The following is a 25,673-nucleotide window of genomic DNA, read 5'->3' on the forward strand; positions in this document are numbered from 1 at the left end:
TCTGCAGCTTTCTTATTTGACAGCCCGCAGCCCACCCCCAGGATTAGAAATGGGTGTCTACCTTGTTCTCCAGCGAGTTGAACACGTTCCTCATCTCGTTGATTTTTTCATGAAGCTGCTCTAGAGAGGTTATGATCCCTCCATCCTGCCGCTGGAGGCGGGCTCCCACTGGAGGCAGGTGCAGGGAAGACTTGTACTTCGAAGCCTACGGTCCACAGAGGGCATCTTAGGCTCAAAGAAATAGGGGAGGGGAGTCCGAATTCTTCCTATTTCATGCTCTTAATTTCTGTCTCTCAATTTCTTTTACTTTCTTGGCTTCTTAACTCTTCTCAAGATGAATTTTAGTCAATGTCTTCCCATTTTTTTTCCACCAAAGATCCCTCAAACTAAATTTTCATGAATTATGTAAGTTGTTCCACCTTGTTTTTTACAGACTTCTCTCTCCTTCCTTTCTGTCCCATTATTAAGGTCAGAAGGCTGCTATGAAGCAAATTCAGGGACTGTGCCTGTGCCTTGAGAACTCTGCAAAGTCATAAATGTCAAGATTTGAGAAATCTCCACAAGATATGCCAAATTCTTGCAACACCTGTCTAAAGGCTCTACAGGAGCAAAAGCCCAGGTATTTTGAAGTAGCACATGATGGCAAGGATGGCAAGGTAACTGCTTTGGCTTCCCCCTAAATTGTGGCTTCTACAGAAGGAACAGGTTCTTTCTGCCAGCTGCCACTTCCTAATTGTAGGCCTCTGTTAATCCAATGCAACAAACTAATCCATTGCAATTAATTTAATGCAGTGATTTAAAACACAAAGTAGGTGAGTCATTTGATCAGTCAAGAGTAAATTTCCCAAACCTACTCGTCTACACTCCCTGCAGAGGTTGATCCTTAAAGCATTCTCACAGGGCACTATTGAGGCTGCTGTGAAGCCCATTGGGCTGGAAATTTATCTTATCCATCCTTGGATGCACCACAGGTCTAGCAGAGTTAACCTCTCTGGAGTTAAAAGGACATTCCTCAATGCTAAAAAGAGACTGAGGCTCAAACAGGGCTTACAAATCCTAGAAAATGTTCAGTGGCAGTTTTGATGATGAAACCTATTACTGCAGGACTGGTTCCCATAGTTTTTCAGTTAGAGTTTCTTTGGGTACATAACTCATTTTCTTAAATTATTTTCATTACAGAGAAAAATAAAGAAGAAAAAAGAGAGTCACCCCAGATTTCATTAATATAACCATTAACATTTTGGCATATTTCCTTGTAATTTGTGCTGTGAATATAAATGCAGATATTTATATTGTTGAAATCACACTAAAGATATATTTTGATTCTGCCCTCCCCTTTTTTTTTCTTCTGGCTAACATTCTTATAAGCCCTTTCCCTTAGCCTTCAAATTTTTATCTAAGTAGGTATTTTTAATGGCTATATAATATTCCATCCTACAGATGCGCCAGAGTTTACCTACCCATTCACCCTTGTTGGAAATTTTTGTTGTCTGTAATTTTTTTTTTTTTTTTTTTTTGTGATACGTGGGCCTCTCACTGTTGTGGCCTCTCCTCTCCCATTGCGGGGCACAGGCTCCAGTTGCGCAGGCTCAGCGGCCATGGCTCACAGGCCCAGCGGCCATGGCTCACAGGCCCAGCTGCTCCGCAGCATGTGGGATCTTCCCAGACCGGGGCACGAACCCATGTCCCTTGCATCGGCAGGCGGACTCTCAACCACTGCGCCACCAGGGAGGCCCTGTTTGTAATTTTTCAATATAAAATAATGCATTGGAATAGAATGTTTTTTATTTTTTTTAATTATTTATTTATTTTTAAATTATTTATTTATTTATTTATTTTGCGGTATGTGGGCCTCTCACTGTTGTGGCCTCTCCTGTTGCGGAGCACAGGCTCCGGACGCGCAGGCTCAGCAGCCATGGCTCACAGGCCCAGCCACTCCGTGGCATGTGGGATCTTCCCGGACCGGGACACGAACCCATGTCCCTTGCATCGGCAGGCGGACTCTCAACCACTGAGCCACCAAGGAAGCCCCTAGAATGCTTTTTATTTAAAGATTTGTATGTATTTCAGGTTATTTCCTTAGGATAAATTCCTAAATATGAAATCACTGTGAGTCAAAGGATGTTAGGTTGTATTGACCCAAAGGGCTATCTACCGTATTAGAAGGAGACAACGTATTTAATTAATTAATAATTATAGAAAATGTATTTGACCAGAGGGTTTGAAAAGTTATAACAATATGGTTGTATATTCTTAGAAACATGCTGTATGATGTGCGATGTCCTAAATTAGCGTATTCGGAGAAACATGTCTCAGACGAGATGTATGAAACATAGGCGGTATAATTGGTGGAAGCTGAAGAGTCTACACTGCTAAGGCTACAAGTGAGGCAAAAACACAGCTGGAGTTCAAATCATTAGTGTGAGGGTTGAGCTAGAAGTAAATTGCACAGTTGCCACATCTGTTGCCTTAAGTGGGGACACCCGACCCCCACTTCTTACGTTAATGGAATCATAATTTTAGAATACATATTCAAAATTAAGTAATCAAGGCTGAAGCAACACAGTGTGACTTTGGAGAAGATATTGGGGTGGACTTTGAGAGGGCCATGTGCAGTGGACCAAGAACAGGAAGGAAAGGGGACGGACTTGCATTCAAATAAAAGGAAGTATACTAAGCTAAGGAGCAGTCAGCGTGTCCCCGCTGATTCACCTGGTCCACAGTAATTCTACCTGGAATGAACTGGGAGATGGTAGTACTCATTCTCCTGTTCCCTTCTGTGACCCGATTTAGGTCATGGTACCTTACTGTTACCAAGGAGGTCACGTCCATTGAACGAACAGGGAACCAATTTGGGGTACAAACATTTTAACACTTTTTCTGCATTTTAACTATTAATTTTCATACAAGGTTCCACCAATTTACACACACACTCATCAGATATAAATACTATTAATTACTGTATCTTTTAATTTGCTAATTAGGTAGTCAAAAACTAATACTCCTTGTTTTAATCATTGTTTCTTTGAGCTTCAACCTTTTCTTCCATTTGTTAGCCATCTGTAATCTTACTTTGGGAAATTACGTTCTTTGCCCGTATTCTACCGGGGTTTCAGAAGTTTCCTTTTTATTAATTCTATGAACTATTTATACATCATTAAACCTCTGTAATATTTTGGTAGGAATTTTTCCAATTTTGTTATTTGTCTCTGAATTTGTTGAAAATATTTTTACATTGGGAAAATTTTTAATTGTGATGTGATGAACGCTCTAACCTTTCCCTTGTGATTTCTTCCAGTGCTTTTTTACTTAAAAAGACATTTCACATCCAGAGACAAAATAAATATTCACTAATTCTAAACTTTTATGTTTTTTAAAAATATTTAATCCTTTCATCCACTTTTGAGTTTATTTTGATTAGAGTATGAATTGAGAATCACTTCTTTCTTTTGCAAAGAACCAGACAATTTTCCAAATACCATTTGGCACCAGCCTACATGACTGCATCAGACCTCTTGGCTCAAAGCGATATATACATCTCACGATATTCATTCATTCATTCAACTAATATTTATTGAATATGTGTTGTGTTCCAGGCACTATACTTTATTCTGAGAGTTCCACAGAGAGCAAAATGTACTAATCCCTGCCCTTGGAGCTTACATTCTAGAGAAAGAGACAGACAGTTAAAAAATAAATAAGCAAGTTAATATTTACTATAATGTCAGGTAGGGATGGGGGAGTCTATTGAGAAAATAAAATAAGGAGATAGAAAATGGCTGAAATGTCATATGTTGCTTCAACTTTCGATGTCACAGGTTTTTTTTGTTTTTTAATATTTATTTATTTTGGCTGCGCCGGGTCTTAGTTGCGGCATGCTGACTTCTTCATTGCAGCATGCATGTGGGATCTAGTTCCCTGATCAGGGATCGAACCCAGGCCTCCCACATTGGGAGCGCAGTCTTACCCACTGGACCACCAGGAATTCCCGACACTTCAACTTTCATATTTTGCTCTCCCTTTTTAGTATAGATTGTATCTATTATAGTTAATTTCTCCCTGCATCCCTCCTTCCTCTTCCTCTTCTTCTTTCTTTACTTCTCCTCCTTCATCTTCTTTTGGTTAAATGTTGCTTGGAGTAAACAGACTGGGGCTTAGGAGACATTCTTTTAAAACAAGGATGGGGTTGTAATCACAGCATCACAGAGGTCATATAGGCCAACTTCACTTCTACTGCTTCACTTGTTCCTCTGTGAACAGATGTACTTGGATTTGTGATGCAATAAGAGAATGAGGCCACCCCCACTGCAGCTATATTTAGCCAACATTCAGGGAGTGACCTACATTAAATCTATAATAGACTTTAAATCATACCTGAGTTTAAAGAGGTAGTCACACTCATTCAAATGCCATACAAAGGTCAGATGTTAACAGAGGGGAGGTGGGCGGGGAAGGCTTTTGGAGGTCTTGGACAAGTAAAGCATCAAATCAGCACTGAGTGAAGACTCACTCTGGTTTCCAGACCTTTGTTCAGGCTAGTCCCTCTGCCTGAAATACCCTCCCACATATCCACTTACCAATGATCAACTCGTCCTTAAATGCCTGCTCCAAATCCTTCAGTCAATATTAATTCATCCCTTGTCCAAATTCCATAGAATTTTATCAATACCTCTGTTGTAATTCTTCCAACAGCCTACCTTGTATGAGCTATTTATTGTATGGACACTTAAAAATCAATGAGAATGTCTGTTTCATCTGTTTCATCTCCCGTTAGGCCAAGCAGAAGACTTTGCACGTAGTAACTGCTCAATAAATATGCATTAAGTTGAAATGAGGCTGTTTCCTTCACCCCTTCTCATTGCTGGTCTGGTTCTAGGAGCAACATGATTAAAATGTTTTCATAATCTTGTGCTGGCTTGCCCTAGTTGGGTCCACAGCAATGATCTCTTGCATGATATTTTTGGGAACTAGTTGTTATTTTCACTTTACTGTTACTTAAACTCAACAAATCTAAATTACATTTCCCCCAAACTACCTGCTCCTCTGGATTCCTGTATCTCTATTTGGGAGACCACTCTTTTTCCTAGTTACCAGGGCTTAAAACCTTAGAGCCAACTTTGATATCACCTTTTCTCCCAACCCCCATCAAACCCTGTCAATTCTTTCTTCCTTCTCATGTATTCCAGATAACAATGTCTTAAGTCTAGCGAGGAGCATGGGTTTCCCTAACCCAAGCTCCTTTTACATTACAAATTATGTCAGAATAATCTCTATGATTTTTAAGGACAGAAATTTACTTTAAATCACATGCGGAAGATAGAAGCCAAAGAAATGCTATGTAGAGAGCCAAAGCAGCCCAACGTGACTCTTGTTGCAAACATATTACATAAAATTTTGCAGAACATTTATCTCCCTTGTAAGTCAAATTATTCCCATTGTTTAAAAAGAGATTAAAGTTTTTTCTATTATCGTATTTGAACACTTGCAATATTAACCCCCTTTTATTTTCAGTTCTCCCTGCTAAAATAAGAAACTAAGAAAAGTAGATCTCTCACTCCTGACTGAAATGTTATCGCACAGTGTAATGCCAGGTTGATGGAGGCAACAGGAAGAAAAGCAGCGTTGATGTGGGAGTGGTGGTGCTGTAATTTATAAACTGGATAAGTTGTCCTTCAGTCATCAGTTTTCTCAAAAGTACAATGTGAATGGTACTCTCGTCCCTGCCTATCCCACAACCTTAAGTGAAGAAATACAATGATATATGTAGAAGCTTTTATGAGTGCCAAAAAAATTTGTACATAAAGGAAAGTCATCACTGTGACACATAGGAGAGCTCAAAACAATCTGTGTCTTTACCTGGTAAATCTGTGTGGAAGGATTATTCATCGGCTTATGTTCATTCTCTCCTGTAGGGAGAAAGAGCTTTGTTTAATCAACACAATTCATTCTGTCCCTATTCTCTTCAGACACATGCAGGGAATAAGGGGACTTATAGGATCCTAAATCTGTGCCTGCACGACAGGAAGCCAATGATTCAACCAGAACAGAAGATAAATTGGTGTAGGTGATTTTATATTACATCCTAATGACCAAACCATATCTACCTGATGTAACTCTTATAGTAGAAAACCATGCTTTACCGTGGTGGGGAAGTTTCTCAATCAAACTGAATGACGAGTAATCATTAAATAGTCAGAAGGGAATGCCCATGAAGGGTCTCTCTCTGATTTTGGGGGCTGACTGAGGTTTACTTGAGGGGATAGTTCCACAGTCAGGAAGGCATCTATTCAGTTGTCACTTTATTGTTCTCAGGAGGCCTCTATAAAATATCCCTTACTTCTCCTGCCTCTGATCCTCGCTAAACCTCTGAACTTTGCCCTTCTGTCACTGCCCAGATCAGCTAAGGGAACCTTGCCATCCTCCTGGACAAGAGGGTTGATAGAAGGGAATTGTCAATGCAAAGGGTCTGGGAATGATGCAGGCAGAAAGAAAACAATACTGTCAACACCAGAGACTGTGAAACACAGGTCAAACACAAAGGAAGTAGTAGGTTATAAATACCATTTATACCTAGGGAGGAAAAAAGGTTGGCCTAGAATGTACCTTTTAGAATCACATTGGTTGGCTCTGAAGATGAGGCAATCCATGTAAAACATGCAGCCCACATGAAGCCCTTTACTCATCCACTTAGCTTACATCTCCTTTGTATGAATTGTATGAATTGAATCACATTGTATGAATCAAGCAGTTTATAGATGAAACCCCTGGTTGCAAATATTTGGTTGTATGAATGTGTATATTGTTCTCCTAAGACATGCAGGTATAGTGAACCCTTCCTTAGAGGAACCAGCCTCGGTATGTTAAGTTCATAATACGTAACCTCAGCCCAGAATTTATACACACTGAGGGCTGTCCCTATAAAATCCAGATGGTTAGAGATTACCAAAATTCCCCACACAAGCTTGAGTAAAGATTACTTAGCCCATTTTATGCTATGTCCCAACAGCCTGGTATAATGTCAAGAACCAGAACTTGGGAACAGAGACCAGGCTCCCGAATCAAATGTTGATAGGTCGTGGTTTGTAGCCTGACTTCTCTATGACTGTTTCTTCACCTGTCTATTGGAGATGATAATAGAACCTACTTTTATATGGTTGATTCTATATGGTAAAGATTAAAAGAGAAAGCCCTATGTTTCTAGGCCAGCCTAGGAGGTGTTGGATGTCTGTTAGTTGAATATGTATCTTGGCCTTATTCAGCAGGTCGTTCTGAGGCAGTCCCAAAGTGATTACTAAGAAAAGTAACATAACTACTCAAATTGTATGTATACATGTTGCATTTCCTGTTTCCCCAGCACCAAGTCTATGCTCTTCGTGGTCATTCTACTATGATAAGGCAATGAGAATAGTCAGGTTAACATATTATCATGTTTTGAGACAAGGGCAAGACAAGCCCACAACCTACATTTCTTAAATCCTGAACCTTAAAGCAAGACATAGGAGAAATCTAACCTTGCTTTGTTTTGGTTTTTTCCATGGTGCCTGTTGCTTCTCTCCTCCAGCTTACTCTTCAACATTGCATCTTCATTGTCCCTGTATCAGGCCATCCCTTCTTCCCCGGACCTGTCAGTTGAAATCAAGAGTAAGGGAACAAGTGAAGTGACTGGATTTACTTTATGTGTTAACTTTAAAAAACTGAAATGAACACAGCTATTAGAAGCAACAGGCATTGTGTGCAATTTCAGAAGAGTGAAAATATTGTTGAGTAAATATTTAGCTTTAAAACTCAAAGGTAGGGCTTCCCTGGTGGTGCAGTGGTTAAGAATCCACCTGCCAATGCAGGGGACATGGGTTCGAGCCCTGGTCTGGGAAGATCCCACATACCGCAGAGCAACTAAGCCTATGTGCCACAACTACTAAACCTGTGCTCTAGAGCCCACGAGCCACAACACCCATGTGCCACAACTACTAGAGCCTATGCTCCACAACAAGAGAAGCCCCCACAATGAGAAGCCTGAGCGTAGCAACGAAGACCCAACGCAGCCAAAAATAAACAAACAAAGCAAATAAATAAATAAATTTATATTTAAAAAACTCAAAGGTAAATATCTTGTGGACAAGTATGAAATTCATTACTTAAAATTATGGTAGTCTTTAAGATACTATTTTGGGGATCAAATAAATTAATTTAAACCCATTGATTTTATTAGCAGGGTATAGTTTAAGGAAATTAACTTGAGCAGGCATAAAGGCTAATATATCTGTTTCTGTTTAATTAAATAGTAAGTTCCTTGATGGCCTTATCCCCACTTTCTGCATCTGGTAGACTTTTTTACACCAGGAGATGCTTGTCAAATGTAGCCTGGCCGCCGTGACCATTAGACATGAAACTGCCAGTTCAGCATGAAATCTAACAAGCAAAAATAGTGTTGTGGACATTGGCCCTCTTTTTATCCATCTAGAATTTCCAATGATTGGGGAATTCCCCAACCTTATGAGGCTTGATCAGAGGCCTCCCATTATATAGAGGCTGAAAGTGCCAGGTTCTCCTAGCCTCCCTTGCAGCTAAGGTATGACGGGCACATGGTACCACTTTGATACACCCACCCCAACTGGCAGTTGCAGAAGAACTTCCTAAGGCAGATATACTTGATATACTTTCTACTTTCTTAGAAATAGAAAGAATTCTTAAGACAGCAGCAGCAGCAGCAGCAGCAAGGAGGGTGGTGGTGACCATGATCTGGTACAGACAGTTTAGGTAACTCAAGCTGCTGCTGTTCTTGGTCCTTTCCTCACCAGAACAGCTGTACTGCATGATTTGGGGCACTGCTGTTGGCCGCATATCCCAAACTTGGTTCCCCAGTCTCCTAGCAATTCTATGAGCTGTCCATTTCCTTTCAACAAATTCCTTTGCTGCATAAATTAGCCAGAGCTATTTTTTACTGCTTTGCAACTAAGAAACCTAACTGAAACAATAAAAATATATTAACACTATCCAAGATTGAGAAGACACAAGTTAAGACTTTGCTCATTGCTCTAGAAAAGACAAATCTAATCCACAGTGATAAAATGCAGATCAGTAGTTGCCTAGGGCAAGAGGTGGGAGTTTAACTGGGAAAAGGCACAGTGAACTTTTTAGAGTGATAAAAATATTCTGTTGCTTAATTGTGGTAGTGGTTATACAGATGCATAAATTTGTCAAAACTCATCAAAATGTATATTTTGACTGGGTGCATTTTATCCTGTATAATTTATACCTCAAAGTAGAATTGGTGTTTCATTCATATATTGAGGTCTGTGAAGCAAAATGATAAATTGACAGTCTGGAAGGTTCACATGGATGAAAACCTGTAGTCAATAGCTACACAGTTATAAATGAGGGATCTAAAGGAAGGCCCAAAGTGAAGGCCATATGCCGTTTGGAATCTTGTACATTTTTCATGTGAGCATGGAAGTTATGTCAAGGTAAGGCATCTTCCCTAGCTATCTGAATCTCTTTCATAGCTTATATAAGCATTACTAAGATGAAATGTTTCTGCTCCTTAGCAATTGATTTGATATTTAATGAATTCCATGATGAATATAATTAAATCACAGAATGTTAGAGCCAAAAAGGCACTGAGAAAACTATTTGATCCTTCTTCTTCATTTATAGGAGAAGCAACTGAGGCCTGGAGAGGAGAGGAGAAGTGACCTGCTCAAAGCCACACAGCTTTGAAAATAATTGTTAGAAGTGATTTCTGTTACTATTTGGGGGAAAAAATCTTGAAATATGTGAAGCCATATTTTAATGGGATTTTATGGATAATTAATTCCAGCAGATTTATTGATCCAATCTACAACTAATTAAAAACAAACCCCAAAACCTCCATCTATCTGAGATAAAATGTAAATTTTTGCATTTTCAGAGGTAAGACATCGTCAAGCTCACAAATGTACAAATAGTTGCTGATTTCAAGAAGTAATCAAAGGTACGTGGTTACTAGAAAATAAATTAGAAATTTTATTTTATTTATTTAATTATGAAAGCAACCAAACCACATTGTAAAAAATTTTTAAAGTATAGAGGGACAAAACCAACTATAATGCCTCTACTTAATGATCACAGTCATTTGATTGTATTGCCAGTCAATCATTTTGCTCTTGAATGTTTTACCTGATTGTTAATGGAGCCTACCTATAATTTTTAATCTACTTTTCCACCTACATTATAACATAAGCCTGTTACTTTCTTTTACAAATTGGACCATTATTATTCATGTTGTTTTTATTGTGGTCATTTGGGTAGAGGGTACAAGTGTTCCTCCTTAGTCCCAGTCAGTGTTAACAATCTGCTGGAATTCTTCCATCCCTTTCTCCATCCTCATAGAACCACATTCAAACATATATATGGAATATACATATATGGGGTGGAGCTGTCATTGTAGTTCATACTGTACCTCTCTGCATCATCTCTCTCACTTAATACATCGTAGCAATCTTTCCAAGTTAATTGGTAGAGATCTAAAAATCACTTTTAATGGCTGCATAATATCCATGGTAGGAATGACCTGTGTTAATCATTCCTGTATTGATGGGCATTCCCCTTATTTCCATTATTTTGTCACTGAAACACTGCTGTGACAAACATCTTGGTACATAGAGCCATATATATTGGTGCTTTTATGTATGTAGGGGTTTAATAGATATGACTAGGTTGCTTTCCAAAAAGACTATCTTCTCATTTCCTCCAAGAATACTGCATGAGTACCTTTTCTCCTGCATCCCAGCCAATAGTGGATGTTAATGCTTTTTAGTTCTTGCTAGTCAGATGGATGACAAGTGATATTTCATCTTACTTTTACTAATTTCTAGTGCTGCTAAGCATATCTACATATACTTACTGGACATTTAGATTTACTCTTTTGTGATTATCTATTCCTCTGCTTTGCATATTTGCATATCTATAGGGTCATCTGCCTTTTCCTTATCAATTAATGAGGGCTTTTATATAATATAGATTAAATATTTATTTGTCGCATGATTTATGAATATCCCATCTATCTTTTTGTCTTTTGACTTTGTGGACACTTTTGCTATTGACACATTTTTTAAATTTATGAAGTCAAATAAAATTTTTCCTTAATTGCTTCTTGGTTTCTTGAGTTGGTTTTAAAAGCTCTCCTCAGCCCCAGAGTTTTATATATACATTTTTCCTAAATTTTCTTCTAAGGTTTTTATTATTGTTAAGTATTTAATTCATCTGGAATTTGTTTTTATATATGGGGTGAGAGAGTGTTCACTTTCCTTATTTTCCAGATAGCTAGCCACTTGTAGCTACACCAGTTATTACATAAATCATCATTTTCCTCCATGGAATTGAAATACCATTTCTCATGTACACTGAGATCTATTATTTTTCTATGGACTCTCTATTCCATCCTGATCTATCTAACTATTCCTATTCCAAAATCACAAATTATATGGCTCTTCAGTATTTTAAAAATATTTGATGAGGCAAGTCATCTATTATTCTTTTTATAATTTGCTTTTCCTGACATTTATTTTTCCATATGAATAAATGTACTACATGATGATTTTACCCATTACAAAAAAATGTTGACATTTTCATTGGAATTGCATAGATTTATATATTAATGTGGGAGAATTGGCATTTTTCTTACATCAAAACTTGTCATCCAAGAGCAATATAGTTCTCATTTGTCTGAATCTTGTTTTAGGTTTTTCAATCAGATTTTTTAGTTTTCTCTTAAAGTTCCTGTACTTTTATTGTTAAATTTATTCTTAAATAATTTATAATTTTTATTGCTACTGTGAATGGCATTTTTTCCATTTCCAATTCTCTGTTGCTGGTTTTCGTATTCTCTCTCTCTCTCTTTTTTTTTTAATATTTACTTTATACGTAGCCACATTACTAAATTGTTTTATTAATTGTGGAAGATTTTTAAAATAAGTATTTCTAGGTGACTTTTATCCTTATTTTCAAATTTTATACTGGTTATTTCATTGTTGTATTTTATTATATTTGCTAGAGCTTCTAGAATAATGTTTACTAATAATAGTGACAGTGGATATCATTATCCATCTTCTTATTTTAATGTAAATGGCTTTAAAGTCACTTAGAATCATATTTATTTTCTACCTTTGGTAAATAATGTATATCATATTTAAGTAATTTCTTTTTAGTCTTATTTTATTAAAATTCCTTATTAGGAATTTATCAGTCCTTTTAGCAGCTATTGATAGAATTGCCTTTTTCTCCTTTAATTTATTATTATAATGAATTATACCGATTCCCTGATGTTGAATCATCCTTACATTCCTGGGATATTTGCTTGGTCATAGGATATAGTTTTGTTGATACTCTGCTGGATTCTATTTGTTAATATTTAGACATTTTTGCATCTATATTCATGAGTGATTTTGATCTGTGGAGGATTTATTGCTCTTTGTTTTTTATTCTATGGGGGGGAATTAATGTTATCCTAGCTTATTAAAGTGAATCAAAGAGTTTTTAAATCTTTTTCTATAATCTAGAAATTTTAAAATTAAATTGCAATTATCTGTTCATTGAAAGAGAGTAGAGCGTAGCTATGAACACATTTGGTCTTAGTGCCTTTTTAAAAAAATAGATCCTCTAGAGACTGTCATACAGAGTAAAGTAAGTCAGAAAGAGAAAAACAAATATCGTATATTAATGCATATATGTGGAACCTAGAAAAATGGTACAGATGAACCAGTTTGCAGGGCAGAAATTGAGACACAGATGTAGGGAACAAACATACGGACAGCAAGGGGGGAAAGTGGTGGGGGTTGGGGGTGGGGGTGGGATGGATTGGGAGATTGGGATTGACATGTATGCACTAATGTGTATAAAATGGATGACTAATAAGAACCTGCTGTATAAAAAATAAGTAAAATTCAAAAAAAGTAGATCCTTAAACCCTATTCAATTTCTTCAAAAGTAATTGGTCTTTTCGACTTTTTAACTTAATTTTATAATTTATATTTTCCTAGGAAATAGTTTCCTTAAGTTTGTCAACAAATCTGTTGATAGAGAATAAGCATCTAACTTTTATTGAACAGCTGCTGTGTGCCAAGCACTATGCTTCATGTTTTATTTATATTGTCACCTCTAACTGAATCCTCATATTGGTCCTGTTTAGTTTGGATCATTATCTTCATTTTTTTTTTTTTGTGGTACGCCGGCCTCTCACTGTTGTGGCCTCTCCCATTGCGGAGCACAGGCTCCGGACGCACAGGCTCAGCGGCCATGGCTCACGGGCCCAGCTGCTCCGCGGCATGTGGGATCTTCCCGGACAGGGGCACGAACCCGTGTCCCCTGCATCAGCAGGCGGACTCTCAACCACTGTGCCACCAGGGAAGCCCTATCTTCATTTTTTAGATGAGCATATTGAGGCTTGGGAAAATGAGGTAATGATGTACCCAGGATCACAGATAAGAAATGGCAGAGGGAGACAGAATTGGAACTCAGGTCTCTGTGATTTCAGAACTGGTGGATTCAACTCCTAAATTTCTCCAAATAGTTTCACAATCATTATATTTAATTACTGAAAAATACTCGTTTGAGAAATTATATCATTGTTTTCTTTCCCTCTCCCCATTATTGAATATTAGGCTCATTCTCTATTTTTCATTATAATTAATGAATATAAAAAAGAATATAGCTTTTTCCCCCTTATTTAAGACCTTTTTTAGGCTACAGAAGAGAATTACTAGTTTGAAGAGGATGATCATATTATTGAGTAATATATTTTGAAAAGTACATCTTAAAAGGGAAAATAACAGGATTACATGGACAAGTACTATGACTTTTTCTGGAAAGAGCTATACTACATTATGCAATTCCCTAGGAGATCTTACTTGTAGCCTGCTTCATTGCCTATGGGCATCCCTCACTCTCTGGGCCCAGTAATTCTTTACTCTGCCCTTCATAGTCCTTGAATCACTGCCTGCCTTTGAATAAGTCAGATACTGCCACGTTATTTTCACCAAGTTATCATGCTTCTACTCCTCCCCAGCCTTCCTCCTTTCTTTCCATCTCTACAGTAACAATTCTAGCCTCTAATAACATCCATCTGGGCCTTGGCAGACTCTTGAAAAAATACTGATAAGTTTTTTAAAAAAAAGCCTGTTTGTCTCTAAACCATGTCTGATCATTATATAGAGCAATGGTTTTTAGTCTGTTCTTTGAAGCCCTCAGTTTTTTTTTTGAGCCTGCCTTGGGAGGAGAGAGAAAGCCACCAAGCTGGTGGAGTCTTGGGCCCCCCTTCCCATCCCCTTCAACCAGAGTCTCTCTGTTCTCATCTAATTCACATACTATAGCTTTGGGGAAGAATTTTCTTTTAAAATGGGTTCCTGATGTTTTTAAAAGGCTCTAAAATGATCACAATAGAGAAATAAGAATGTTGAAACATTAACCTAAAAAGTTATAACCAGATTTTTATGAAATTCAAGTAATAAAATTAGTAATATTAATAAAGTTAATAGAAGCCTAAGAATACTGAAAAATCTCCTGAACCTCCCCCAGACTGACCTAGAATGTATACTCCACACACAAAAGCAGGCATAAGACCACAAAAACTTAGGATTGTCTATTACTTTCCAATTACTGCTGTGACAGAAAAGGAAAGTTTGGCACTTTGGGGAATTGAAATTAATTGAAAACAGACTTGAGTTAATTTCCATTCCAGTGTCCTTTATTGAATGGGTCTTTAGTGCACATTTCTAATTTAGTAGAATGAGAACTTTTTGTGTTAGGGGGAGGGTGATGAGGAAATATTTTCCCCTGAACTAAAATAATTCATCAGGACAAATCTTGCAAATGGTTTCAAAGAGGAAAGTCTACATGATCTTTGTGATATAGAAAAGTACTTTGAAAAAATTTATGAAAGGGGTTGTTTGTTTTTTCCATACAGCCTCAAAGCAACATATGTTTCATGAAATGATATATTTCATGACCTTGCTTGAACCTGCATCATAGTTTCCAAAGCACTCCCATACATTATCTCACCTGGTGATTGTAGCAGTGCTGTGCAGTGGGCAGCACACTTTACCATCCATTTTATACAAAGGGAAACAGTAGCTCTGAACAATTAAGGAAGTAGCTCCAAGTAGAACCATTATTCTATTAGTTTCTATCTTTAAATAAACCTCTTCATGTCACAGGATTCCAAAGCACTAGTATCAAAAGCCACTTTTACTGTCATTATAAACGTATCAGTTCCTATGTGTGGTCTGATAGCTATTTGAAAAAACAGATTGAAAAAATTGTAAAATGAGGAAAGTGTTGACAAATCTAATGACATATAAGGAGATTGAGAGAAAGAAAGAATACAAAGTAGAACAAAAAAATAGGATGTAACCACCGATTCAGAGGCTATGAAATATTGTTATTAAAATTCTATGTGCAGGGCTTCCCTAGTGGCGCAGTGGTTGAGAGTCCGTCTGCCGATGCAGGGGACATGGGTTCGTGCCCCGGTCCGGGAAGATCCCACATGCCGCGGAGCGGCTGGGCCCGTGAGCCATGGCCGCTGAGCCTGCGCGTCCGGAGCCTGTGCTCCGCAACGGAAGAGGCCACAACAGTGAGAGGCCCACGTACCGCAAAAAAAAAAAAAAAAAAAAAAAAAATTCTATGTGCATTTTATTGCCAATAACTTTTAAAGTGAAATGAAATGGACAATTGTTTAGGAAAACATAGGCTGTTGAACTTTGTTTTAAAAACTATAAAGTCAATTACAACTCTCTATAGAAGATATTGAAAGGGGGAGGTCAAATATCTACCACCAAATAAGAAATAACCCAGGATAATATAACAGGAAATTTCTATAAATAACAATGACTGTGTTATTTAATCCAGACCCCAAAATAAGATATATATGTCACTAAATCCATTCTATGAGGTTCTGATACCAAATCTACTCTAGGATAGCCTAAATAAATATACAAATATTCTAAACAAAAATACAACACTATGATCAGTGGTTTGTTCTAGGTTATAAAAAGGTCTTGATGCTTAGAAATCTATTAATATAATTCATTAATCAATATAATGCAAAAAACAAAACAAAAACAAAGAGCACAGTGTGACCCTGAGAAGCAAAATGATGAGATAAGACAAATTTCACAATACGTAAGTGTACATGCAGGTGTTTAAAATGAGGATGCCTCAGTGATAATGTAACTTTTATACCCACTTCCCCCAAATATATATAATAAAATCATCCTTGAATACATAGCAATTTATGATGGCAAAGGCAATAAATTAAAGAGTTAAAATAGGGATCTCACCAGATGACTCAAACAATAAATAGTCTTATTTTGAAAATACTTCTTGGTCCTCAAGTCAGCCTCTTACTTGACCTTTTCTCAAATGTAAGTGTTGCTAGAAACAGGATGGCCCCTGCCACTGAATCAGGTCACAAGGCCATTGTCACATCCTTGGTTAACTGCCTGAATGCTAGTTCCCTTACCAGACTGTAAGCAGAGGGTGTGTTTTATTCATCTTTGTATCCCTTGCTCCTTGCCCCATTCTGAGCTTGTGCTCAACAAATGCTTATGGAAGTGAGTTGAATTCTCATCTAATAGCCTACAGAGAAACGTGATTTTACCATGCGTGCTTCACATAAGCAAAAAATAATCAGTGGTAAATACAGAAAGAGTTTAGCCTAGAGGTGATTTTTGTTAGAAAAAAAATTGTTTTATTTTATCAAGCAAAGTTTCACTAGCAGAAATATATCCCCCGCGCCCACCGTTGGGCTTGACAAACCAAGAGAGAATAAATAGGATTTCCTAACAAATGGTCCAGCACCAAAACTGTAACTGATACTCCATGGTTGCCAGCAACCTCAAAGTGCCCAGAGCCAATGAGAAGAGGGGCAAAGCACAGAGAGTGGGCAATTCTGTAGCTCATAAAGCACATAGAGGTTCTTTACACCTGAATATGGAATAGCAGAGGTCCTCTCACCTCCACTCCACAGGCATGTTAATTTTTTTTGTTTTGTCTACCAAATATCAGGCAAGATATTTGCTTGAGTTGCTGCGTGTCAACTCAATCAGAAAAAAAAAGAAAAAGAAAAAGAAATGCCAGCATGCTATTACACATACAAAAAAATCCAATGGCCAGAGATAATTATTTTAAGCTTAAGAATGCCTCATTTAAAACATCAAAGCTTATCAAAAGTTTCAGACCGTATTACTTCCAGAAGCTCTTCTGACTCATTAAGTGGCATACATAAAGGTGTTAGAACCTGATTTTGCAGGCTGGACACTTCAGGGGCTACGGGTCTGGTGAGGAAGATGTGCACTATCTCTTTTCTTATCCTGGTTTGACTCACTTTAATTTCAACCTTTTAAACAGGTTCTCTCCCTGGATTATCTGAGTAGAAGTTAAGAGCCTCCCAGCACTCTGTTCAAGAGGCAGAGGGCACAGTGTTACCTGAATACAAGGTAAATACCTACTTCAAAAGAAAATTGACTGTTGCTGTATTTTCACTAGGTCAGTCCTGCTTGGAAGAGAGGGAAGATGGTGAAGGGCAAGAGAGGCTCCTGGGAGAATTTTGCAGGGAAGGAGCCCTGAGCCCCAGAGAAAGCTCCCTCCAGCCCTAGGGTTGACCCTAATTTTCAGAGGGTAAACCCTTAACTAGTCCTCAGGAAGTATTCTTCCGGCTGAAGCACAGGCAGTGGCAGGACTCACAAGATCTGAATCACATAGCTGAGTTAGTAGTACTTTGTGAAATAGAGCATCAGTTACCACTAACAGCCTATTTTAGGTGAGAGGGGAAACAAGGTTACTGCTGACACTCCTGGGAGCATAATTTTCATAGTTCAGATGAAATGACATCCAGTTTGGATCTGCCTTTAGCACTTTTATAACTGCTAAAAAGGAAACTAGAGTAAAATACAATCTTCATTAATGGCTAATTTCTTACCACCTCCCAGTGAACTCCAGGACTTGGAAATCATAGACAAATCCTGCAAATCTATGACCTCAGTTAGAATAGCCCACAGCCCGTGCACCGTTTACAGGGGTCAGCAATGTTCTCTTGAAACTACAGCATCCTCCCTGCAGAACTAGTCCCCCCACAGGCCTTACGTATTCCTCCCTGAGGATCTCCCTGAGGAGTCCCCACAGTTCCCCTGCCTAAAACCCTCTGCCCTCTGCCACCCCAAGTCCTGCTCACCCTTCAAAGGGCAGATCATGACTCATACCCTTCATAAGCCTTGACTTGGCCATTCTCCTCAACTGTCATCTGTCTTCACTAGGGCAAGGATCATCTAATAACCCATTATTATTAGAGTCAAACAGCGTAGTAACCTAGATATAAGAAATAGTCAACATTTTTACTGATTGATAACAAATGTAAATTCATCATTTGTTTGATAATTTCTTTTTTAATTTATCCTATTTCATACATGTCCTCCTTAGAGCTAAGGTATACTGAATCCAATCAGTGGGTAATTTCGTACCACATCTGGTAAGTTTGGCACAAGGATAAAAGGCCTAGGGAATTCCCTGGCGGGCCAGTGGTTAGGACTCTGTGCTTTCACTGCTGAGGGTGCGGGTTCAATCCCTGGTCAGGGAACTAAGATTCTGCAAGCTGCTCAGCAGCACGGGCAAAAAAGAAAAGAAAAGGCCTAAAACCATTCCATAAAGAGACCAGAACACATTGGGCACACTGGGTCTGGTTTTGCTAAGAAGCTATATTCTGATTCCTAAATCTCATATTGCACTATTTCAATTTCCTTTTTGGAAAAAGTTGGGACAAGAATAAGGAAATAAAATATAGAAAGAAGTACTCCATCCTCCTGCCTCCAAACTGAATTACATACTTCTCCCATCCCAGATAGTTGGATAGCAATCCTATTCTTCAGAACCTTTAAAAATATGTATGGAAAGACACTGAACAACCTCACTTGAAATCTATCTAGGGCTACTTAAATGTACTATAGCAAATCATTCCCTGTGTAGATCATGCCCATTTCAACTTGTTCTGATATCATTTGAAAATGGCTCCCTTAACTGAAGGCAAGCTGATCTAACAGGGCACACACATGCTGCCCCACATCATTTCTTGCCTTTGTTGCTATGTACTTAGCGCTCTTGTTAGGCCATCCATTTTGCTTTCTGATGACGCAATCTGTGAACATTTTCCTCAGGCTTCCTACCATAGAACTATGTAAAAATGTTCCCTAAAGAGTCAGGAAGGTAGTGCACCTCATGACTAGCAGTATTGGGGAAAGGAAGGAATACTGGACTGAGATCCAACCCTGACTTCTCACTCACTGTGGGGCTGTGGGAAAGCCAGGCACCCTCTCCAGGCTTCCATTTCCTCATATCTAGTATGCAGAGTCTCTCAAAGTCCTTGCAGCCCTGAAATGCTGAGGCTAAAACCCTAGCAGGGCATCTCCAAATATTACTCAGCAATATGGTGATATGGCAACCAATGGCTTTCCTTCCCAGCCCTCAGTCCAGAGCCTTCTATAACTGTCCCTTTGTTCAATTTAAAAAACAAAAACCAGGGACTTCCCTGGTGGTCCAGTGGCTAAGACTCTGAGCTCCCAACGCAGGGGGCCTGGGTTCAATCCCTGGTCAGGGAACTAGATCCCACATGCCGCAGCTAAGAGTTCTCATGCCACAACTAAAGATCCCTCATGTCACAACTAAGACCTGGCACAGCCAAAATAAATAAATAAATGTTAAAAAAAAAAAAAGACCCACTGTACACCAAACCAAAATGATGCTAAACAGTTCACAATTTTGTAATCCCTATTTTTTCTGCTATGTCATTTTAGCTATCTTTTTAGTATTTAGGTCTTTGTTTTGAGAGAAGGAAACAAAACTGTCTGTTCTTCTGATCTTTTTCTTCTGCTAAATGAATATCCCTTGTTGGACTTATATTTCTTTCCAATGAAGATTTTTTTTAACATCTTTATTTTAGTATAATTGCTTTACAATGGTAAGTTAGTTTCTGCTTTATAACAAAGTGAATCAGCTATACATATACATATATCCCCATATCTCCTCCCTCTTGGGTTTCCCTCCCACTCTCCCTATCCCACCACTCTAGGTGGTCACAAAGCACCGAGCTGATCTCACTGTGCTATGTGGCTGCTTCCCACTAGCTATCTACCTTACTTTTGGTAGTGTATGTATGTCCATGCCACTCTCTCACTCCAATGAAGATTTTCACTTGGCTGTTCCATGGTCACCTCAAATTCAACCTGTTTAAATCACATCGGTCACCTTCACCCTATCCAGGTACCCCCTTCAGATTTCATTTCCCAGGCTCTGTCACTAACACCACTATTGACCCAGACTTAAGACCTTGGAATGATTTTCCTCTCATCCTATGAGACACCACCATTAGTGAAATCCTTCTGAGTCTTCCTTTATATGGTTTCTTACATTTTCTCCTTCCTTTTTATTTAAAAAAATTTTTTTTGGCTGCATTGGGTCTTCATTGCTGCTCACAGGCTTTCTCTAGTTGCATCGAGCGGTGGCTACTCTTCGTTGTGGTGCGCAGGCTTCTCATTGTGGTGGCTTCTCTTGTTGCGGAGCACAGGCTCTAGAGCGCAGGCTCAGTAGGTGTGGCGCACGGGCTTAGTTGCTCTGCAGCACGTGGGATCTTCCTGGACCAGGGATCAAACCCGTGTCCCCTACATTGGCAGGCGGATTCTTAACCACTGCGCCACCAGGGAAGTCCCTCTCCTTCATTTTCATTGTCACTTCTTTGGATCAACCTGACTGCTTTGTTCCTAAACATCTATAGGAACATCCTAATTAGTTTACCAACACTCTATGCTGCTACAGAACTAGATTATTTTCCTTTAAATATCACTTTTATCATCTTTTGCCCTTGTTCATGCTCTTGAATAGCTCTCTCCTTATTAAAATATACAACAAACCCCAAGGTCCTCCACAATGTCCCTGACCTTCGTCTCCAACCTTGTTTGGGATATTTAGGAGGTATTCCAGCCCCCTAACTCTTATTCACCACTTGCATTCCTACCTTATCTCTCCCCTTCCCTGCAGCCTAGTCTGCCCTCCTCACCCTACTCCAATTGTCAAATCCTTACTCACTCCCCAAAGTCTAACTCAGGTTCCATCCCTGTCTGGGACTTTTACCTTCAGTCCAATAGGAAATTATCCCTGTCGTGGAATATCTGTAGAACTCAATTGGAACCAAAACCATGATTTTCTGCTGTATGTATCTTATGTTATAGTCTCATTTTCTAAATAGACTTCTTGAGAAAAGAGGCTATTTTTTCCAACTCCTCATATTCTTGGTGCCTGTTTTATATTCTTACATAGAATAGAAGCTCAATAAAAATTTGTTGACTGAGGTGATAAACCTGCTAAACATTGTCAATAATAACTATGTAGCACATAATCCTCCCCTAATTAATTAGGTGTTAATTCCTTACTAATAATTACTTGTTAAGTGTTCTCTTACCTAACAATCTGGCAATCAACAGTCGTGGACATAGAGACAGAGGGAGAAAGAATTTGGCTGCAGGAAATCCAGGCCCGGAGAGTAGAACAAAGGGGTTTAATGCTCTATCTCAGTCCTAAAGGGCATTTTCAGAGTGACAGGGTCTAAAATAAGATGATCTGCGTTGGCTTAGCCTTTGTTATATATATTAGGTTCTAATGTTTTGGATTTAGAGACAAAGTCAATCCTTTTCTTCTCCACCTATTTTGGAACGCACCTTAGAAACCTCACTGCCTGGGGTTTGCCCACTTCTTTTCTCTTAACGCTCAGGGACCTGCCTTTGGCCTGTAATATCTACCACTCATCTTCTTGGGGATCCATGCTCCTAGTCTCCAAGACAAATATGAGATAGGCAGTAAATGAGCCTGTAGACGCAAGATCTAGGAATCCAGGAAAAACAAAAACAAAAACGAAACCACACCCACCCCTTTGAAAGCAGTATTTTCAGCCTGCTCCTGGAATCTTTAACTCCTTCCCACACATTCCTAAACTTAGGTCCTTCCTCTAGCCTGTCGCTTGTGAAGCTGAGGAGAGAAATACTGTAAATCTGGATGCAAAGTTTACATGCAAATCAAAACCCTGCTTCTTAAAATCCTGTAAATTCAGTTTTCATAGCCTTTTGAATTTACTGTTAATAGCCATAATCCCCATTGGCAAAAATTATATAAATAAGTAGATTCAGTACATTTGAAAAGTCATTAAAATGTTAATATAGAATATTTAGAATCACAGAAGCAAGAAAAGCTCATTTGTGAAAATCCTGGGACCCACAGGATGTGAGGGGAAAAAGCGAGGTTGAAACTCAAACTCTTACGCACCTTCACCAGGGCCCATTTTGCTCCTATCTCCTGACAACTTCGAAGTCTTGTCAAATTTACAATATCCCACAATCATACATTAAGGATAAAAAAAGTTCTAAGGCTCCTGGTCTCTTTAAATGTCACCTCATTAAAAGGGCCTTCCCTGACCACGGACGTAAGAGCAGGACTCAGCTTTCACTGCCTGTCTCCTTTCCATTGCTTTGTTTTCCCTACAGCATTTTCTACCAAATGACAATGGTCTGTTTATTTGTTTATTGATCATCTTGGCCCATCATCTCCACTTCATGAGGGTTTGGATGTTTTTATTCACTCTGCATTCCCCGAGGTCTGAAAGAGGGTCTCCCGCACAGAATAGACCCCAAATAAATAGGTATGAAGTAAATGAATGAAACAGTATCAATATCATGGTTTGGAAAGACCAAACCAAACCACACCTAACCAGAACAACTTGCAATATAAACTAAGAATTCAGCATATGTGGTAAAAAGGATCAGAGCTGAAAAATGACACAGAGATCAGCCAGCCAGACCCTGTCACTTCAAAATAAAGAAAATGAGGTCCATGGTTAAGTGACTTGACAAGTCATAAGCTCTTGTTTTGACAGAAATAATAAAATGGTTCACTACAGAGTTCCAATTTCTTGTACAAATATGGTAATTATGGAATTTGATAATACCATTTTAATCTCAGTGAGGTGGGCCTCATAAATCAGTGGAATAAAAAGGCTGTCAGGTCAGGCCCTTTGCCCAAATAAACCAACCTCACTGTCACCAACACTATGACTTTATTCCTTTGGACCTTGAGAGATTTTTTTAAAACATACTTTACTTACTCTGTTGTCAGCTAACACTTTAACTAGTTGAGAGCAACACGGAGAGCCAAACTAGGTAGGGGGTGGGAATGGGGAATCTGAGCTTTGAAGTATGGAGCGTCTAGACTCCGGTCCTAGCTGTATGATTTAAATAGTTGATTGACCCTGGGAAAGTTACTTAATCTCTCTGAGAGTCTGATTAGCTCCGTCTGTGGTATGATTATATGTCTCTGGTAGTGATTATTACTATCCTTTGCAGTTTTGCCTAGCACAAAGCTGGAAGCTCTAGCCTAAGATCGACAGAGGTGAAAGAAAAAGCAAACTTTGGATCCTCCCGAGGAGTCTAGATTCAACGGTCTTTAGAGGTAGGAACCGTATGTTAAGCTTTGTCTGTGGTCTCGAGCACTTAGCTCACAGGTAAGCACTGTGCAGGTGCCGGTTACCACTTCAGGAGCCAGAATCGAGAGCTTGCGTCCAAGGCAGCAGCCTCAGCCCAGCTGTGGGGAGGGAGGGAGCCCCCCCAGCCATCAACTGCTTGGCAACCTTGGGCCTGAAAACGGGGCTAGAGATAGATTATGGAGCTGTGCATGCACCTGTCTTTCAGAGGTGCTGAAAGGGCCTGGAAATGTGAGAGGGAGAAAACCATACTTATCAGGAATTCTCTCAAGGAAAGTATCTTGTGTGATCGAAAGGAATGCTTCGATAAGCATCTTGAGGGTGTGTATGTATGTGTGTGTGTTTGGGGTGGGTGATGGGATACCCTAGATGCAGGCTTGAATAACAACAGATGGTTGCCAGAAAGCCTTCTTAGAAGGGTGAGTCTGGTTTCCTTGTAGGATTTTTGTTTTGCTGAGTGGTGCAGCCAGTGTGAGGCCAGAGCTGAGCCGCTCTTGATCCTGCACAGGAGACTGAGTACTGCCCTTGGGAGTCCTCCTTTTCCGCTCTACCTCCGTGGAGGAATCAGCCTCTTTTCTATTCAAATGTTGAATAATGAAAGAAAATCTGTTTGAATGAGTGTCAGATTTTAAGCCTGCCTCATGTCTCTTGATCAAGCTCTGCCTATGGGACCTTAATTTTATGCCTGAGTGTGGCTCCCGATATATCCCTGTAGCCACTTAGACATTAGTTGATATGATTTTGCTACTTGTAACAGCTAATGACTGGACTGGCTGAACTTACTTCATTTGTTTCTCTGTTTCATAGTATTTCAAATAAAACTTCATAGCAGTTCGTATATATGATACAGATGTGTAGATAGATAATCACAGTTCATGCATTTCATCAAATCCTTGCCTGTATACCTTTGTTCCTTCCATCCTCTATGCCTCAAATATCTTTCCCTACCTAATGACTATTTCTTATCCGTCAAGGCTCAATTTAAGCCCCTCCTTCTCTATGAAGCCTGCCCTGGTCCTCCAAGTCATCATTAGTTGATCCCTCTTCTACTACATTCTCATACCATATTATTAGTGTCTCTCTCTGTTGGGATTTATAGGCAACAGGCCCTGTCTGTGTCCCACACGACACTGTAAGCTGCACCAGGACAGGGACTATTCATATTCATATCCATTGCACCTGGTGAGCATCTGGTTCTTATCAAACTAGACTGCTAGACTTTAAGCCTCAGGATAAACATAGATTATCTCTTTATAATAGCAATTTTACTCAATGGTAGGCAATTTTAAAAAGTATTATATATTTTATCTTATTTTATTTTTTAAATTAATTTATTTTATTTATTTTTGGCTGTGTTGGGTCTTCGTTGCTGCACACGGGCTTTCTCTAGTTACGGCAAGTGGGGGCTACTCTTTGTTGCGGTCCACAGGCTTCTCATCGCGGTGGCTTCTCTTGTTGTGGAGCACGGGCTCTAGGCACGCGGGCTTCAGTAGTTGTGGCTCGCAGGCTCTAGAGCGCAGGCTCAGTAGTTGTGGCGCATGGGCTTAGTTGCTCCGCGGCATGTGGGATCTTCCTGGACTAGGGCTCGAACCCGTGGCCCCTGCATTGGCAGGTGGATTACCTAACCAGTGCGCCACCAGGGAAGCCCAGTATTATATATTTTAAATGTTCAGATAGTTCATAGAGAGGCATGCAAAATTAGCTTGAGTTTTAAAGTTAAATACATTTATATCGTTTGTTCACATTCCTCTGATATGAAAAGTTTGAGAACTTTTTGTGGTGGGCACTCAACACAAATTTGAGTTGAATTTATTTAAATTCCAGAGGATGTTTATACTTAATGATTTCTTTCCCTAAAGAAAAAATACGGAGAGGCTGGTAAAAGGGTACAAACTCTCAGTTATAAGAAGAATAAGGTCTGAGGATCTAATGTATAACATGGTGACTATAGTTGTTAAGATTGAATTGTAAATATAATTGAAATTTGCAAAAAGAGTAGAACTTAAATGTCCCCACCAAAAAAGGGGGGGGGCAAATCCTTTCACAATGAATACATATATCAAATCATCACATTGCACACTTTAAATATCTTATAACTTTATTTGTCAATTATACCTCAATAAATCTGGGG

General features: G+C 39.0%; 2 protein-coding genes across 3 annotated transcripts in view; one reads left to right on the forward strand and one right to left on the reverse strand.

Moving 5' to 3' along the window:
* ARHGEF33 (Rho guanine nucleotide exchange factor 33) overlaps positions 1-7,536 on the reverse strand; it is a gene marked incomplete at its 5' end in the record, with an annotated part of 48,870 nt that extends 41,334 nt beyond the window's left edge. Inside the window, 2 exons of the mRNA XM_079940718.1 lie at positions 5,857-5,906; positions 7,512-7,536. Of these exons, the coding sequence (XP_079796844.1) occupies positions 5,857-5,906; positions 7,512-7,536 (75 nt within the window). The remainder of the gene's footprint in view (positions 1-5,856; positions 5,907-7,511) is intronic.
* The window catches only part of DHX57 (DExH-box helicase 57), a 107,973-nt gene that overhangs the window by 7,443 nt on the left and 74,857 nt on the right, over positions 1-25,673 (forward strand). For both annotated transcript variants that reach the window (XM_079940711.1, XM_079940707.1), the window contains exons 2-4: positions 9,908-9,970; positions 17,380-17,468; positions 23,406-23,511. The gene's annotated coding sequence lies outside the window, so the exon portion shown is untranslated. The remainder of the gene's footprint in view (positions 1-9,907; positions 9,971-17,379; positions 17,469-23,405; positions 23,512-25,673) is intronic.

Source organism: Stenella coeruleoalba (assembly GCF_951394435.1).
Source record: "Stenella coeruleoalba genome assembly, chromosome: 13".
Classification (NCBI taxonomy): Eukaryota; Metazoa; Chordata; class Mammalia; order Artiodactyla; family Delphinidae; genus Stenella; species Stenella coeruleoalba.